The 17,536-nt window shown below is 33.0% G+C and overlaps 1 protein-coding gene across 1 annotated transcript; it reads right to left on the bottom strand.

Moving 5' to 3' along the window:
* Window positions 1–1,385: 1,385 nt before the first annotated feature.
* On the bottom strand, window positions 1,386–2,866 carry LOC114181474 (2-oxoglutarate (2OG) and Fe(II)-dependent oxygenase superfamily protein). Its single transcript, XM_028067942.2, has 3 exons — window positions 2,282–2,866; window positions 1,863–2,205; window positions 1,386–1,768 (listed from the first exon to the last, which is right to left on the bottom strand). The coding sequence occupies exons 1-3, from the start codon at window positions 2,779–2,781 to the stop codon at window positions 1,523–1,525; spliced, it is 1,089 nt and encodes a 362-aa protein (XP_027923743.1). The 5' UTR covers window positions 2,782–2,866; the 3' UTR covers window positions 1,386–1,522.
* Between the last annotated feature and the right edge of the window lie 14,670 nt (window positions 2,867–17,536).

The following is a 17,536-nucleotide window of genomic DNA, read 5'->3' on the forward strand; positions in this document are numbered from 1 at the left end:
TTAGACTTAAATAAATTTTAGGTTCCAAGTATATGAATTTTTCAAATATTCAATTTTTTTCTAAATTATATACCTAATAAAAAATATATGATTTTTTTTTTGTAAAATTATGTAATAGAGAGATTCTAAATTTATTAAAAAGTACAATCTTTATTTTAAGACATTTTCTCATAAATCTTTTTAAAATATTAGAATCCATTTGACTATGCACATTCCGGTTAGAAAAAATATGAAACTTATCAAAGGGAGTGTAACTTTTATTATTATTTAGGCTTAATTACATTTTTTATCTCTAATTTGTTTGAAAAAAAAAAGCTCGTAATTCCTTTTTGGTGTAATTAAATTATCTGATTTTTAAAAATATTCAATTAAGTCATTCATAAGTATCAGTAACTGTATAGTGACTAATTATTTTTTCACTAAAATTTGTCAATATTCAAAAATTTTATTATATTGTATTATGACTTTATAAATTAAATACTTCATTGATAAGTATTAGTAAAATATCATACACGATACGTGTCGGATACGGATACGTGACTCAAGTTGAAGTATTCATGTATCAGAAGTCTTAACCAAATGTTAGCGATGTAGATTTTTATTTAGTACGACTTAGTGTTGTTATTTTCCATAAACTTATAATCCATTATTAGAAATATATGTAAAGTTATTTAAAGTTTTTCGTAATAAATAGTTTTATCAGGTCAATGTGTATGGATTATTTATACATTTCAAAGGTGAGTTTGATTATCTAAATTAATATTATTTACTTATTTCTTATTTCTTTTATACTTTTATTCAAATTTTATTTTACTGGTAGAATGTTTTATAAATATAATATATATTTATAATTTTATGATTAATAATTTTTCTTGATTGTTCTACGTATCATAAATATCATTAAAAGAAATTAATAAATACATTAATATTCATTCATAGGTAAAAAAACCTAAAATTAAAATATTTAATTAGAAGGTACTGTTGAAAAATAAAATCAATGGAACTGAATAGGTAAATGATATACATATTAAAAACACAAAAGTTATGTAAATCTATTTTTTATCTAAAATTGTTCCTGATAACAAAAGTAATTGTTACAGCCTTTAAAATTTTATAATATTCTGCAGTTTCAAAAGAATGTTGTTGGCCTTTATTTTGTTTTCTTTTAACAGTGAAATAGTATCCAGTTTTATTTAGATTAAGTCTCATTATTGACGGGATTCTTATTTGTGCTGATTATTTTAACACAATGTGGGTTGTGAACCGACTCATCAGAATATTGTGTTCTAAAAATTGTACATTTCGGTCACTCATCACATATATGTTCTCTTCTCCAGTCATGAGTCTTCTTTGTTTGATGGTTTATATAGAAAGTTTATATATCATTTAAGGTGTTTCAAACCATATTTATCCTTATAATATAGCCTTAATTAATAGTTAAAGCTGAAGGTTTTATTCCTGAAACATGAAATGAAGAAGGAAAGAAACTTCTGATTGAGGTTACTACAACTTATTATTGATACTAGTTGATCCTTGCAAAATCAAGAGAGCTTTTTCCAGCATGAGCATTCCCAAAGAAATTGTTCATGTAGTCCTGGAGCAGAACTTCTCTGTAGCGAGCCAACCCATCTTTCTCCACCACCTCCGGCAATGGACCTATCCTTTCTGTAGCTATTGGCATTGTAAACACCGGAACCGATACCCTGGACTGGCTGCTAGTTGTCCTTACTCGGTGTTCAGCACTCTTATACCTCCCATTGCTCAGTATCTATCTTCCATTAATTAAGATCAACAAAACACGATTAATATATATACTGAACATGTAATTTTCATTATTTGTAAAATTTATGAGAGTTGCAAACCTGTAGAGTATCACCGATATTAATAACAAGAGCTCCAGGGACTGGTGGAATTTCCAACCATTGTCCTTTGTGAGCATCATTTTGTTGGTCCACCTTGACATACAAACCTCCAATGCCATCTTGGAGCAGCACTGTGATAGCTCCCATATCGGAGTGACGCCCAACACCCACCGTAAGCTCTGGATTTGGGCATGCTGGATAGTAGTTCATGTTAACCATCTTCGTCCCAAGAAGGCCCTCCATTTCTGAATCTTTTAGTGTAACCCCGAGCTTACCAATCAACACTTCCACAATGTCTCTAACAATCTTAGTTGATAGCTTCAAATACTCAAGCGCAACTTCCCTAAAACAAACCAAGAGAGAATGAAAAAGGGGTCAAAAAGAAGAGACAAGAGTAGTAGAAGGAAAATCATATATACTTGCACTGATTTGGCCAACACTGAAGAGCTTCTTCATCACTGCTAAATGTCATGCTGATATAGTCTTTCCATTCCAAAGCCTTCTCTTTCTCTGGCACAAAGCTAGTCCCATATTTTACCCTGGGGCATGGGCTCACCCCACTGCAGTAAACAGCTTTCTGTTCTGGTGGCAAACTGAAGAATGTGTGTGCTGCATCTTTAAGCGATTCCAGCAACTCCAAAGGCACCCCATGATTCACCACCTGAAAGAAACCAAGAGTCTCGGCAGCCCTACCAATCTCATCCACCACTTTCTCATGCTCTGCTCCATTCAGCTTTGACAAGTCAATGGGTGGAGAATCACATGCCCTTGAATCCTCCTTGTTGATTCGTTCCCTTGGAGGTTGTATGTACCTCTCTGGCACCTCTGACATGCCCGAGTCTACCAAACCCTTCACACCATTGCCATCTCTCACCACAAAATCATACAGCGATTTTGAGGACTTCAAACTTGGAGCCATGCGGTTAAGTGAAATTTGCTTCTAGATTATGGTTTGAGCAAATCAAAAGTTCAGTGAAATTTGCTTGTAGATCATTGCAAGGGACTATCCTTTTATATACATATATATTGGATGTGTGGTGGGTACGTACTGTTCATATGAATAAACAAAAAATCTTTGTTCGGCAAGATTCAGGACTTCCAAAAAAGTAAACGTATTAAAAAAATCAACCCCTAGGATACAATAATAGAGTATATGTTATTCATGTGGTTTGCTAAAACAAAAGAAAAATCCGAAGCTACCCTTGGACCACACCCTGCAGCGATGTGTCCTGGTGTCCACCGCGGCCCCACGAGAGAAAGCTATGGTTATGGTTATGAATTTCTTTCAAATCCAGAAGGACCTGACATAATGGTTACAAAGGAAGAGAAACAAAAAGAATGTAGTGCAAGGCTGCGCCACAAAAACACGTCCCATCACTACCCAAGATTTTTAACACCTTAGCCAATAATGTAACCTTGCACTTAACAACAACTGTGGCAGAGTAGAGAAAGCAAAGACCACGGAAACATGACTCTCTTAAAGCGCTACCCCACAATCCACCAAACATAACGGGATGACACACGGCAAAACAAATATAAACAAATATGCTTTGAATTATCAAGACCACAATTTCATGCATGGCCGTATCACAACCGGGGTGATTATGAATTTTTAATGATTCAATCAACGTCTAGGTTTAAATAATTGGATCAGATTTTTAATCCAAATTCATTTTTCTAGTAGAATTAGATTGGATTGTTTTAAAATTCAGAATCAAATATTTGGATCAAGAATTCAATCCAAATCCAAATATTTGGATCAAGTTCAAAATCTATAATTAATTTTTTATAAAAATAAATGGGTCGCGGCCGAATATTGTCAAATTTGGATCAGGACCGATTCGGATGAATACAGCAAAATTTCAGTCATGAATGACTCGGTTGAAACGACCAAATTTCATTCGGGGCTAACTCGTCCGAATACGACTAAATTTGGGTTAGAGCCAACTCGACCAAATTTCGACCGGGGCTAACTCGATTATATTCGGCTGAATTTCAATCAAAGCTAACTTGACTGAATACTGTCAAATTCCGATGATGGTCGGCTCCTCCGAAATGACAAATCTAAGGCCGACTCTGTAACACTCCAATCTTGGAATGTCACAAAAAGTTAGAAAATGAACGTGTTTGGCAGTAAAGGATTATTGTTACCCAGAGTTGTTGAGAATCTCGATAATTTCATGATTATCCCGGCTCTTGTAGATGAGAGAGGAATTGTGGATAAAATCATTAATGGGGTTAAAATCTTTAAAAACGCAAAAATAACTCCAACTAAAAATAATAATTTTTATAATGGTAGAATAAATATTTGAAATAACTTATAAACATGTCTATAAACTATTTTTCTTCCGGTTGTCATTATAAATTATAATGCAACACTTTATTGTTATTTTATTTTAATAATAGAAATAATTTATGCGTTAATATTTACATTGTAAACATATATGTGATAAGTATTTTGGTATTGATGAAATAAATTTCAGTATAAACATTTTTGCAAAAATTAAAAGGATTAAGATGAATTAAACTTATAAAAAAAAAGTTAAAGTTCTTTTGTATAATTAGTTATTTGCGAAGTTAGAGAAGATTTCTATAAAAATTAACATAGTTTACTCAGATAAATGTTGAAAAGTTTCATGTAGTCTAATTCAAGTCTTCGAGTAGAACTTATTCCAAATTTATTGGTCAACATTAAAATTAGAGCTATCAATTTAACCCAACTTACAGGGTTTGGCCCTGACTCACGTGAGTTGGGGCCAAAAAAGCCCACAGAACCAAAAAAGCCCCCCACTAAAAAGGCCCATAGGACAAAAAGCCCACAAAGCAGGCCAGCCCATGGGTTTTTCTCTAAACATGAAAAAAAAAATTATATGAGAAAAATTCAAAGCTTCTTGACCCAATTAATTGTACTAGCCATTGTAAGAGAACTAAAAGCATCACTCACTGAAAATTGTACATAAATCAAATAAAATTCATTCCAAAAATTCTTCGTTCAATGATTGTGTGTCCACTGTTATGTGTGTACAACCCAATTTTTATATTTTTATTTACCATATATACATAATTAGTATAGCCATTAATTTTCCTAATTCAATGATTGTGTGTCCACTACCATTACATAAAACTCTTGCTATGTAATGTTTATACGTTGAAAAATTTTCTTGTAAAATTTATTAAAATTAGTTTAAAAGAACTCTTTATTTTCATGCAATAGATTTGTTAGAATTTTATATCAATTAGATATAATGATTAAATTATAAAATTTATAGTGTATGAAAACATTAGTCATGTTTTTAATATAATGTTTTTGAATTCGAGTAAAATGTTCAAGCTTTTCTGTCATTAACTCTTAAGTTAAGCTTTAATTTAGAAGAACACGTCAAAAAAAAAGGGTGGTATAGGAAATGTTGAACGGAGATTTTCTCAAGTGTTATCATAAATTCTATGTAGATGAAAGATAACATTTAGATTTTCATGGAAGGAGAAGGGGATTAACCCGACCCTAACCCTGTCCCACCCTTTTACCTGGGAGCTTTTGGGGCTGGGGGCTTTGGAAAAGCCCCCTAATGTATGGGCCAACAAAATGGGGCCTAACTCTGTGTGGGGTCAGGGCCAGTCCTAGGGTTGCTAATAAAGTTGACAGCTCTAATTAAAATGCTAATTTTGGAACCTTCAATAACAAATAAAAATAAGTGAGAATGCTAATCACTACCCTTAGGGTATTAGTTAAGGAATAATTCATGTAAATTATATTTTAATTATATTTTAAATTTTAACAATATTAAAATATAATTCCTTTTTTATTTAATTATTTTTTAACTTTTATTCCTAAACATTAAATAAAAATATTAATCATAATGGTAATATTTATGGGTCTTTTTGTCCTTTAAATAAAATAAAACTACATAAAAGGTTATAATGTCAGATTTTATTTAATATTACGATTAAAAACGAATTTTTACAATATTTAATGTATATTAATTATATTAACCGGTATCTACAATAAAAGTCTCGATCTCTCTCATTGTCAATTTCTTCACATCATATACATAAAAATAACAATAACAATAAATAAAACAAAAAATGTTACGTGATCGATTTCTAGAGCAGATGATGTGATGAAGGGACAAACCTTTATATAATTGAACCAATGATCAATGTTGGTATTACACTTCCTAAAATTGCTTAACTAGGTAATGATGGTTCTAATATTATTTTCTAATAGGTATTTGGTGTGATCGCATGTGGCCTGATGGATGGACTGCTGTTACGGCTGGTAAAAGAAGTATTGAATTTCAGCACACTCTTTTGGTAAATCCATTTATGTTTTCTCCTGAATCCCGTATTCTAACTATTTTCTATTTTTCATTTCACGGTTTTCATGCCATTTTCCTAGACTCAAAGCCTATTTGCGTCGGTCAAGAGCGGACGAAGATTTGCGGCTCAATTCGTATCAGTTTAATCGAAGAAAACACATCAAAATATAATAATCATTTTATGTGCGTGGGCTAAGCCCACGCAAAATGGAAATAAAAAAAGTTTAAAATAGCTTTGAGTGGGTGTAGTATGGGCTCAGCCGACGCAAACTATTTAAATTAAATTGTTGGCGTCGGTTTAGTAAGGAGTTGGCCCACACAAATGTCTACGAATTTCGAAAAGAAATATTTATTTTCAGGCACATCCTAAAGACTGCATCCAGTTTGAAAACCTACATTCAGACAACAATCCCGAAATCCAGTATCATCTCAAGCATCTTAAAGACTGCATCCGAGCACATCCAATTATTTGCAATCAAAGTTAAGAACATTGTGACTTAAATGAGATCAAATTACAAGTTATACAAAGTCCATAAATCTAAGATCAAAATAAGACAAGTCTATTGCCATTACAGTCACATTACAATCAACATTTTCCTCTTTTTTTTACAATGCATATCACACTCTATCAAGCCACATTACACATTACAGTCAACATTTTCCTCTTATTTTTACAATGCATATCACACTCTACCAAAGTAATGCCAAGCATTCAAGTATCACACTTGGTTCAAAGCCAAAACTAATCAATAACTAGGGATGGCAACGGGGCGGGGCGGGAACGGGTTTCGTTATCCCATACCCATTTCCATAAAAAAAATTCATCCTCATCCCCATACCCAAACCCAACGGGTATCAAACTTTTGTCTCATTTCCATCCCCATCAGGTAACGGGTATAATCTCGTACTCATACCCATACTCATTTTCTTATTACTTTATATTAATTTTAACTATTCTTTATAAAATAATAAAAAATTATGGTAAATGAACATAAAATTATCAAATATTCAATATTATGAGGATGATTCATTCTTCGATATCAAATACTTTGAAATAAATTATAATTGTTTACATTTTAGATTAGAATACCAAATAAAATTTCATGAGAACTAAAACATTTATTAAATTTGCAAACATTAGTAAAACCTAGTTGATAAAATTTTAAAATATTTTTAAAAAATATAAAAGGAAAAAAAATATTCAAATTAAAATATATTTTAAATGTTTGTTTACTTCAATTTTTAAAATTATAATGAATCTATTTTTTATACACTAATAAAAGTTATAATACATCACTTGATCAAAGAATAAATAATAAATATAATAATAAAATTTTAACATAGATCTTGTATCTTTTGAACTCCAATATATGTTGAATGGTGATAAAAAAAGTATTCATGGTAATTACATTAAATTTTTATATTGTAGTAAACCAAAATTATTTATACAATTATAGTGAAAAAGTTAAAGTATGGTTGTAATGAGTTAGAAAATAAATTATAACTAGATAAAATTTATAGAAATAGTATTCTACATGATGAAAATAAACAAAAAATAAAAATATTAAAAAATTAACAAATGTGTATCTTATAAACAATTTGGAGACTATTGAAAGGAATTACACAAAGGAAAAAAAAAGTATAATTAAAGGTAGGATAAGATGAAAAATATCTTAGAGATCTAAGAAAACTTTTCAAATATCAACATATATACTCAATGGTTGAGAAATAACAAAAATTGTTTTGGCGAAACAAAAAGTTCTTCAAATAAAACAAAAATTAATAATAATAAAGTAAAGAATTTTTTTATATTGCCTAGTAAATGAAAGGTTTATGCTATTAAACACTTAAATTGAGAGTATTAAACATTCTCATGTGAAAGGAAAATATACAATAATTAAAAATATTAAAAAATAATAGAAATATTCAAATGTTAGACATAATTTTTTTTTAATTGACATACATCATTTTAACATAATTACATAAAGGTTATGATAAGATAAAAAATATATTGAAGATGCGAATGAGTTTCATGACAAACCAAACAATTAGAAAAAATAAAAAATAGAAAGTATATATAGGGTTACTTAATTAATTGTGAATATTTTAATAATTTAACCGAGGATGGAGATATGGCGGGGATATGTACATCCTCATCCCCATACCCAATTGAAAAAATCGGGGATTCCCCATACCGATACTCATACCCAGTCAATGTGGGAATTTCCCGTCAAAACGGGGACGGATTCAGACAATACCCACGGGGACGGGTTTATTTTCCATCTCTATCAATAACGTAATCAACCCAAAGAAAAACTAAATAATAAATTACTAATTACTCATCTATTTCATTGATTTTACTATGATCGATCTAAATTACAATTTCCAATTTCCCTAAAATATATTGCTTAAATTACCTATAATTTAATCACTAAATTTATAAACAAGTTTAATGACTTAATAATTAAGTTACTCAAAGGGACTAAAATAATTAATTAGTCCTAATTATAGTTATTTCATATTCCTAAATTATAAATTTCAGTTTTAAACATCTTATAATTAATTTCATAGTAGATTCCGGACGAACAATAATTTAATGGAATCGGACAAAAGTCTCCCCCATACACAATATGGCTCATGAGATTAATTGTATTACGATTAGTTAAAAATGCTTTATACTCTAGTTATTTCTAATTGATTGAATTTCTTTTTGAAAAAGATGGGGAACAATTGTAAAACTTATGAATGTAGGGAAAGGGATATAAAAAGAGACATGGATAAGAAAAAAGAAACAAACCAATGGGAAAAGAAAAAAGATAATTCCACTCAAGTCAATTCAATTAATGTTGATAGTGAATTCAATGTGTATATGGAATGTGCAGTCATCATCATCTCTTATCAAAGGGGTCACAAACCATAACAGAGAAAAAAAAAGCATTTATTGAAAAGAAATCCATAAATATACCTTGAATCAGTTAAATATTTTATGTCTGAGATTGAGCATATATTGTACCTCATTCAACTACATCATTACTCAATACATATTTTTGCTTACATGAAAACATAAAGAGTTTGAGATTTGGTCATGAAAAAGCTCTTGTTGTTGATATGAGAAGTTAGAAGAAGATGGATTATGCGACTAACAGCAACACATATAATATTTAGCCTTTAATAGAGATATTTCTTAGCGATGAAAACATTACAAAATCAATAATTTCATCCTCGATCCAAAGCAACTATTATGAATCAACAAAGCAAGGCTTCAATCACTTACCTCTTCACAAACCCTCCTACTACTTCGAACGAAATCGCGAACACCTTCATCTCGCAAGTCTTTCAAATCCAGAAGGACCTGACATAATGGTTACAAAGGAAGAGAAACAAAAAGAATGTAGTGCAAGGCTGCGCCACAAAAACACGTCCCATCACTACCCAAGATTTTTAACACCTTAGCCAATAATGTAACCTTGCACTTAACAACAACTGTGGCAGAGTAGAGAAAGCAAAGACCACGGAAACATGACTCTCTTAAAGCGCTACCCCACAATCCACCAAACATAACGCATGACACACGACAAAACAAATGTGCTTTGAATTATTAAGACCAAATAAACTATCAAGACCACAATTTTATGCATGGCTGTATCATAATTGGGGTGATCATGAATTTTTAATGATCCGCTCCACGTCTATTTTAGGTTTAAATAATTTAATTAGATTTTTAATCTAAATTCATTTTTTTTATAAAATTAGATTGGATTGTTTTAAAATCCATAAACAAATATCTGGAACAAGAATTCAATCCAGATCCAAATAGTTAGATCAAGTTCAAAATTCAGAATCCATTTTTTATAAAAATAAATGGGTCGCAGTTGAATATCATCAAATTTGGGTCAAGGCCGATTCAGTTGAATACAACAAAATTTTAGTCGTGACTGACTTGATTGAAACGAACAAATTTCATTCGGGGCTAACTCGTCAAAATACGACCAATTTTGGGTCAGGGCCGACTCAACCAAATTTTGACCGAGGCTAACTAGATTAAATTCGGTTGAATTTCGATCAAAGCTAACTTATTTGAATACTGCCAAATTTCGCTGATGGTCGGCTCCTCCGAAATGACAAAATTTCATCTAAGGCTAAGTCAGTAACACTCCAATCTTGGGAAGTCACGAAAAGTTAGAAAATGAATGTGTTTGGCGAAAAAGGATTATCGTTGAAAATGTACTAATAAAAAAACTTTTAATTTGATTTACATTACATAGTTCAAAACGTCAATTTGTTCGAAAAAATTTAAATAACAATTACGAACAAAAGAAAATTACATAGTCTTCAGTATCAAATTTAAAACAACTAAATAAATTATAAGAACTCCTGACTTCACCCTAGTCTCTCATCAATCTACTCCATGCCAAAAGCATATGCATTATCATATGCTCCCATATAACACACACGTCATACGATCATTGTACACACAATAAACACACAAACAAACAAATAGGGATAAGCTAATCATAAACAATGATATATAAAAGAAATATAGCAATAAACATGTGACATAACTAAATCAAGAAGACAACAAACATGCCCCACCAACTCATACGAGACTTCTCACATGCACTATCACTGTTGCTAAAAATGCCAAAGCTGCACCCAAATAACCTCATGTGAATAACACAAAACCATTGCATGATGCTACCACCCATTTACATGATCCACAAATAATGCTCACGCATCCCAACCCAAAATAAAACAAGGAAAATATAAACCAAACCTTTCAAAAAGCACCAATGTCCCATCAAAACATTAAAGAATTGTCTTAAACCTTAAGAAAGATACATTATGAAATCATGTGTAGTCTGCACCCCAAAATCATAAGAAGAAAAACCTATCTATATGTGACCATGGTCTTCCATAAGCACCTAACTAAGAGTTGTAAATTACAAGAAAGAAAAAGAAATATGCTTCTCAAAGAATAATATTGTTGCACCGTAAAAATAAATAGCATTGCCATGCATGTTATGGGTTTCCAAAGAATAAAACTAACTAAAACCCTAGCACCATCGAACAACACCATCTAACCCCTACCAACGAACCACTCCAACCCGTGACATAAAGAATCAAAGAAAATAAGAAAGGAAGATAAGAATGGTTACACCAAACTTTGTTATTTAATAATCAACCATTCAAACATGCACGTCAACTAACCAAAAGCTATTTTAAAGAACCAAGTAGCACAAGAAAAGAGACCAGAGGAATTGTGTAAAGCTTCACTCAAAAACCAAGGGAAGAAAATAGAATTTTTGCACGTGAACCCTATGGCTTCCACCCACCGATTAATCTTGTGATAGTGACTTTTAAAGAGCACCAAACTACTTGATACATTTACATGGTTAAAAAAAATAAAAGCATGTGGGCCCCAAGGCTAAAAACTTATTACACATTAATGAGTTCATGTCATTTGACAAAAGCCAAAACATATGGTCTGCAAGGAAAAGAAAGAGAAACAAACAATGTTGTCATAATCATGTTAAAGTCAAAACCTAACTACAAGCCCAAAGGAAAGAAAACGATTATGCCCATGCTGAAGGAAAGAAAACGTGAATACACTAGTGCAAATTTTGCTTTTTACCTCGCCTTATAAGCATCGATTGGCCAGAAACCGAAGCATATAATGGTGCGGTGACATTTTTGCAATTCCAGGCAACTTTTATGCCTCGGTTCAGCTAAAACCCGAAGCAAAAAAAGAATTATATGCTTCGGTTCAAAAAACTCGATGCCAAAGGTGGCTTATATGCTTCGGTTGCACTGACTCGTAGCTAAAAGTGTGCCTAGTTATTTCAAAAATGCACTAGCCGTAGCATCTTTGGCCTCAAGTGGCACTAAACCGGGGCCAAATAGGGTTATATGCCTCGGTTATTAATTGCACCGAGACCATATAGTTTAATTAGGGCACAAAACTCGCGAGCCCCTTTTCTCCTTCCCCGCACTACATTTCTCCTCTCTCTCTACAAGCTGCTGCACGAAAACGAAGACGAGGATGCCTCCACCGTGCGAAAACGAGAACCACCACTAGCGAGTAGCAGCAAACTCACAGGAAACGGTCGCAACTAGCACATTACCCTCGTTGGAGACGCGAACGAAACCGCAAAATGCGAACTCTGTGTGAGCCACTGCTATAGGAAGAGAGACCACCACTACTACTATCATGACGCCTCTACCAAGGAAGAAGAAAGGAGTAGCACGCCTCCCACTACCAATAGCAAGCAGCAGCACCACTGGTCACTACCGTTATAGCGGACGCACCACGAAACCCCACCACTGCGATGTCGGCAACCACGCAGCCATTGGAGTTGTAGCTCGACGTAGATGGAGACACTTCCATGGAGGCGAAAGAACAACCCTACCTTGTGTTGTAGGCACCACGACAGACCTGCAAAGAAAACCAGACCAGAACCAAGCATCTCCACGATGTTCCAAACGCAAAGAGAAAACGACTCTATGGCCTCAGGTCCCACTACAACCGAGGCAAAAAACGACTTTTTGCCTTGCCCCAATATGCCTCAATTCTAAAACCGAGGCAGAATTACAAAAATAATCGGGGCCAAAAGCCCTTACTGCACTGGTGATATATCGCAATTGAGGGAACCTTTTTGTGCATGCTATAGATTTCAAAACAAACAACATAGCTACATACGTGCACAAATATAAAGAGAAAAAAAATGACAAGGTCAAGCTTAAAACACAACCCAAATTTAAGATCAAGCTTCAAACGAAAGAGAAAAAGAAGGAAAGTCAGCTTCCCCTACCTGACTCAGTTTTTCCAAAGCGTTCTCCTCTCTGCCTCCATTGTTCTCTCTTAGTCTCCCAATCTCCCATTTCCCCCCTCCTTTCTAAGTCCCCATTTTTTTCTTTAAAAAAGAACCCTAACCCTAGAGAGTCTAGCATTTGCACATTAAGTGAAAAAAAATCCCTAGATTCACTATGCCATTTTTATTTTTCTTAACATTGGTAGCAACGAGTGTTTTAAAAAAATAAAAATTGATTATAATGTTACAGGTGCAGCAACAAAAAAATGAAAATGGAAAAGAGAAAGAAACCAGCGTTTTTCAAAGATTAAAAAAGGAGAGACGAAACTAAAATAAATTTTGTGGGCCCCATAAAAAAAATAAAGAAGGAGAGAAAAAAATAAAATAAATGAACCCCATCCTGCTAATAGTCAAGGTCAAACCAGCACCCCATCACGCTCCAAACATACACAATCAACCATTGAACCACATCCTTTTTAATTTTATAACAAAAACCACTTAATTATATACATATATCTACAACATTAAATATAATTTTAAAAATTAAAATTAATAAAAAATAACTTACATTACTTAAATAATTATTCCATATCTCATAATTCAATAAAATGATTAATTTAAATATATCTACAATCTTAACCAAGCCATTAATTTTTTCCATTGGGTTCTCTTTATTCTAATTTTTTCAGGGTTTTACAAACTCGACCGAATATGGCTAAATTTAGACAAGGTCGACTCAGCCAAATTTCGGTCAAGGCTAATTCGACTAAAATCGACTAAATTTTGGTTGGGCCAACTTGACTAAATTCGACCAAATTTTGATCATGGCCGACTCGACTGAATTTGGCCAAATTTCAATCAGTGCCGACTCTACTAAGTGCAGCCAAATTTTGATGAGGGATTATGTTGTTTTCTTTTAAGATTAGTGAATATGGTGTGAGTTGATTAAGAAAGCTAAGTGAAATCCCCACTGGACATTAAGATAGCAAGCTATCTAGATGTGAAGGTTTCTTTCACAAAGCTCAAGAGAAAAAGATGATGGATTGATTCAAAATGAAAAGAAAATGGAAAGCACATAAATCATAGAAAACCAAGAACAATTAAAGGAAGAAGAAAACATAAAATGGAAAGGAAAGAAATGGTAAAAATGTGAGAAGCACGCCACAACAAGGCTAGGCTAGAAGCCATGGCAACCTTGAAGATGAGTGGATGTGTGTCGCCACTTGCTATGCAAGATAAGGCTTAAAAGTATTCACTCCCTAGGGAGGAAACTCTCACAAATGGTTGAGACACAAGAGTGTTTTTACGTCAAAATGTTCAACCCTTGTACAAGTGGTAAAGCACCCCTTAAATAGAAGAGTTTAGGGGCCTCTGAGAAAATAAAAGATACCTAAGGATGTCTCTTCAAAAACCTAACCCTAGCTTCTAGAAACTAGGTCAAATAAGGTTACAAAATGAGAGACAAAAGAGCTAACTATGGTGTGTGCAAGCTAATTTCGTTCTAGCACTAAAGGAGACCAAGAAGGTGTCTTATATGCCTCCAAAAGTGGCCAAAGTGTGCTAAAAACAAAGGAGACCAAAGGTACATAGGTACACTTACTTTATGCCTTTTATTTTATGCTTTATGCATTTGCTTTACTCTCTCCTCCACATCCTTTATGCTCCCCAATCACCATGTGCCACCTAGCATTGCTTTCTTACTCCTAATTAACCTACAAAGTAAATAAACATAGATTACCATATTGGCTTAAGTCAAGTCAACTATAGTCAACAAGTCAAACCTAGTTAAAGGTCAAAAAATCAACTAAAGTTGATTCAACTAAGTCAACTTAGGGAATCAAAAATAACAAACACAAATGAAAGGGATGAAGGATTAATGAACTTCCTTTCTAAACATGCTTAGTATTCTTAAGCATGTGCCTTCATCCTTGGTTGGGGTCAATCCTTCATCAAATTTCGATCGTGCCCGACTCATCCGAATATTGCCAAATTTCGGACTCTATTCCATCTTATATTTCTATCAAACCAATTTTCCTTACACCCTCCTCCACATATTTTCCTAATATCTCTCCACCACCATCAGTCATGACTACAAACTTTTTTATCGTCTAATTTTCTCCAAGACTCATATTTGGATAGCATAATATCTTTCCAAAGTCCAGGTTCTTCCTTACCTAGTCTCCATTTCCATTTTCCTAGCAAGGCTATGTTGAACTTGTCCAAGTCTTGTACTCCCAACCCACCATCTTCCTTAGTTCTACATATACGTTCCCACCTAACCCATGCAATCTTCCTACCTTCATGGCCTCATCCCTATAGGAACTCCCTTTGTAATTTTCTAATAATTTTCCCAACACTAACAGACATTTTGAAAATAGATAAGTAATACAAAAGAATGGTAGAAATTACAGATTTTATTAACATTACCCTTTCTGCAAAAGATAGATGTCTTCATTTCCATTTAGACAACCTCTTTCTTATATTTATTATCATATCATTCCAAAAAACTTTCTTTCTATGATTTGTCCCTACCTTTATACCTAGGTATAGAAAAGGTATATTCATAGTCATACAATTTAGCATTATAGAGAATCTTTCAATCATTCTATTTTGCATACCAATACTTCCTAGCTTGGTCTTATGAAAATTAACTTTTAGTCTAGAAGCTATTTCAAAACATCTAAGAATACTTTTTATGACCACTATGTTTTGGGTTTTAGGTGAGCAAACAAATATTGTATCATCCGCAAATTGTAGCATGTTAATTGGTATTTGCTTCTTACCCACCTTTATTCCTTCTAATAAACCTTTATACTCAGCATGTCTAACTACTCTTGCTAACCCTTTAACAACTATGAGGAATAAAAAAGGAGCTAGTGGATCCCCCTGCCTAAGGCCTTTTGTAGGGGAAAATTGCTCTGTTGGGCTACCATTGACTAAAACTGAAATGGTTGATGATTCTAAACAATCCCTTATCCATTTTATCCATTTATCACAAAAGCCCAATCTAGCCATCATGTACAAAAGGAATTCCCAATTGACTGAATCGTATGTTTTCTCAAAATCGACCTTTATAATGGTGCACTTACCCTTTATTCTCCTAACTTCATCTATGACTTTATTAACTAGGACCACACTATCCAATAGGCCTCTGCCCTCTATGAATGCAGATTTTTTTTGGTCAATTATCTTATGTAAGACTTTTTGCATTCTTTTTTATAAAATTTTGGATATTATCTTGTAGACACTTCCTACTAGAGATATAGGCCTATATTCTTCCAAACCTTGTGGGTCCTCTGTCTTTGGTATTAAAGTAATAAATGAAGCATTACTCCCTTTAGCCAACTTCCCACAACTATGAAAACTATTCACAGCCCTTATTATGTCCAATTTTACAGTGTCCCAGAATTGTTTGATAAAATTGAAATTGAAACCATAAGGTCCTAAGCTTTTGCTACTATCACAATCCCATATTGCTTCCTTGATCTCATCTTCTGAAAATCTACTTATTAGTGAGACGTTATCCTCCCTATTAATACTTGTGAATTGTACATTATCTAACCTGACTTTAATATTTGATTTCTCCGTAAATCTTTTTTCAGAAGAAACTTTTAATGTTTTCTTTAACCTTCCTTGGTTTCTCACTCCACTGATTTTTGATTTTAACGCCCTTTATCATATTTTTCATCCTTCTCCATTTAATCATCCTATAAAAAAACTTGGTATTTAAATCACCTACCTCCAACCATTTCACTCTTGATTTTTGTTTATGTAACACTTCTTATCTATAATTTATCTTTTTTAGTTCTGCAAACAGATGTTTTCTCTCACTCCTACCCTCTTCCTCTAAGCCATTGTCTTTATCCTTTTTATCTAACTCACTAATTTTTGACATTATATTTTCTTTACTTCTATCTACATGTCCAAACACCTCCTTATTCCAAACCTTTAAGTCCTTTTTTAACCTTTTCAACTTCTCTTTTAAAATCCAAATTTCATTTCCATTTATGTCGTAATTCCTCCACCACTCTTTAACTTTGTCCATAAACCCTGCTTTTGTGTGCCATACATCTAGATATCTAAAAGGTTTAGGTCCCCAGTCAATGAGGGAGTGTTTAATTACTAAAGCACAGTGATCAGAAATTGATCTATCTAACACATACTGCTTAGATTCAGGCCACAAATCTAACCACTCTTGTGATACTAGTGCTCTATCCAATCTACTCTTTGCAGTTCCATTTGATCTATACCATGTGAATTTTCTTCCTATCATAGGTATGTCCATAAGTTTCATACTCTCTATGAATGAATTGAACTCTTCTATATTTCTCTTCTGCATATTCCCATTTGAGATAATCCTTTCCTTTCACTCGAGTCTCTTATTGCATTGAAGTCTCCTAGCATACACCACACTTTATTTTGATCTTACCTCCTAATCTTAATTATATACTCCCACATTATTCTCTTTTCATTAAAAGCACAAGGGGAATAAACATTTACAATGATTGTAGGTTGTCTTTTAACTCCCCACTTCCCTTCTAGGATTATG

The sequence above is a fragment of the Vigna unguiculata genome, chromosome 4 (assembly GCF_037176805.1).
Source record: "Vigna unguiculata cultivar grain cowpea cultivar isolate G323 ecotype 2 chromosome 4, ASM3717680v1, whole genome shotgun sequence".
Classification (NCBI taxonomy): domain Eukaryota; kingdom Viridiplantae; phylum Streptophyta; class Magnoliopsida; order Fabales; family Fabaceae; genus Vigna; species Vigna unguiculata.

Excerpts from the sequence above, each read along its gene's own strand:
- LOC114181474 (XM_028067942.2), bottom strand. The coding sequence starts at position 2,781 with ATGGCTCCAAGTTTGAAGTCCTCAAAATCGCTGTATGATTTTGTGGTG. Across the intron at positions 2,206-2,281 it reads TGTTGGCCAAATCAGTGCAA|GGAAGTTGCGCTTGAGTATT; the intron begins GTATATATGATT and ends GGTTTGTTTTAG. Across the intron at positions 1,769-1,862 it reads ATATCGGTGATACTCTACAG|ATACTGAGCAATGGGAGGTA; the intron begins GTTTGCAACTCT and ends AATGGAAGATAG.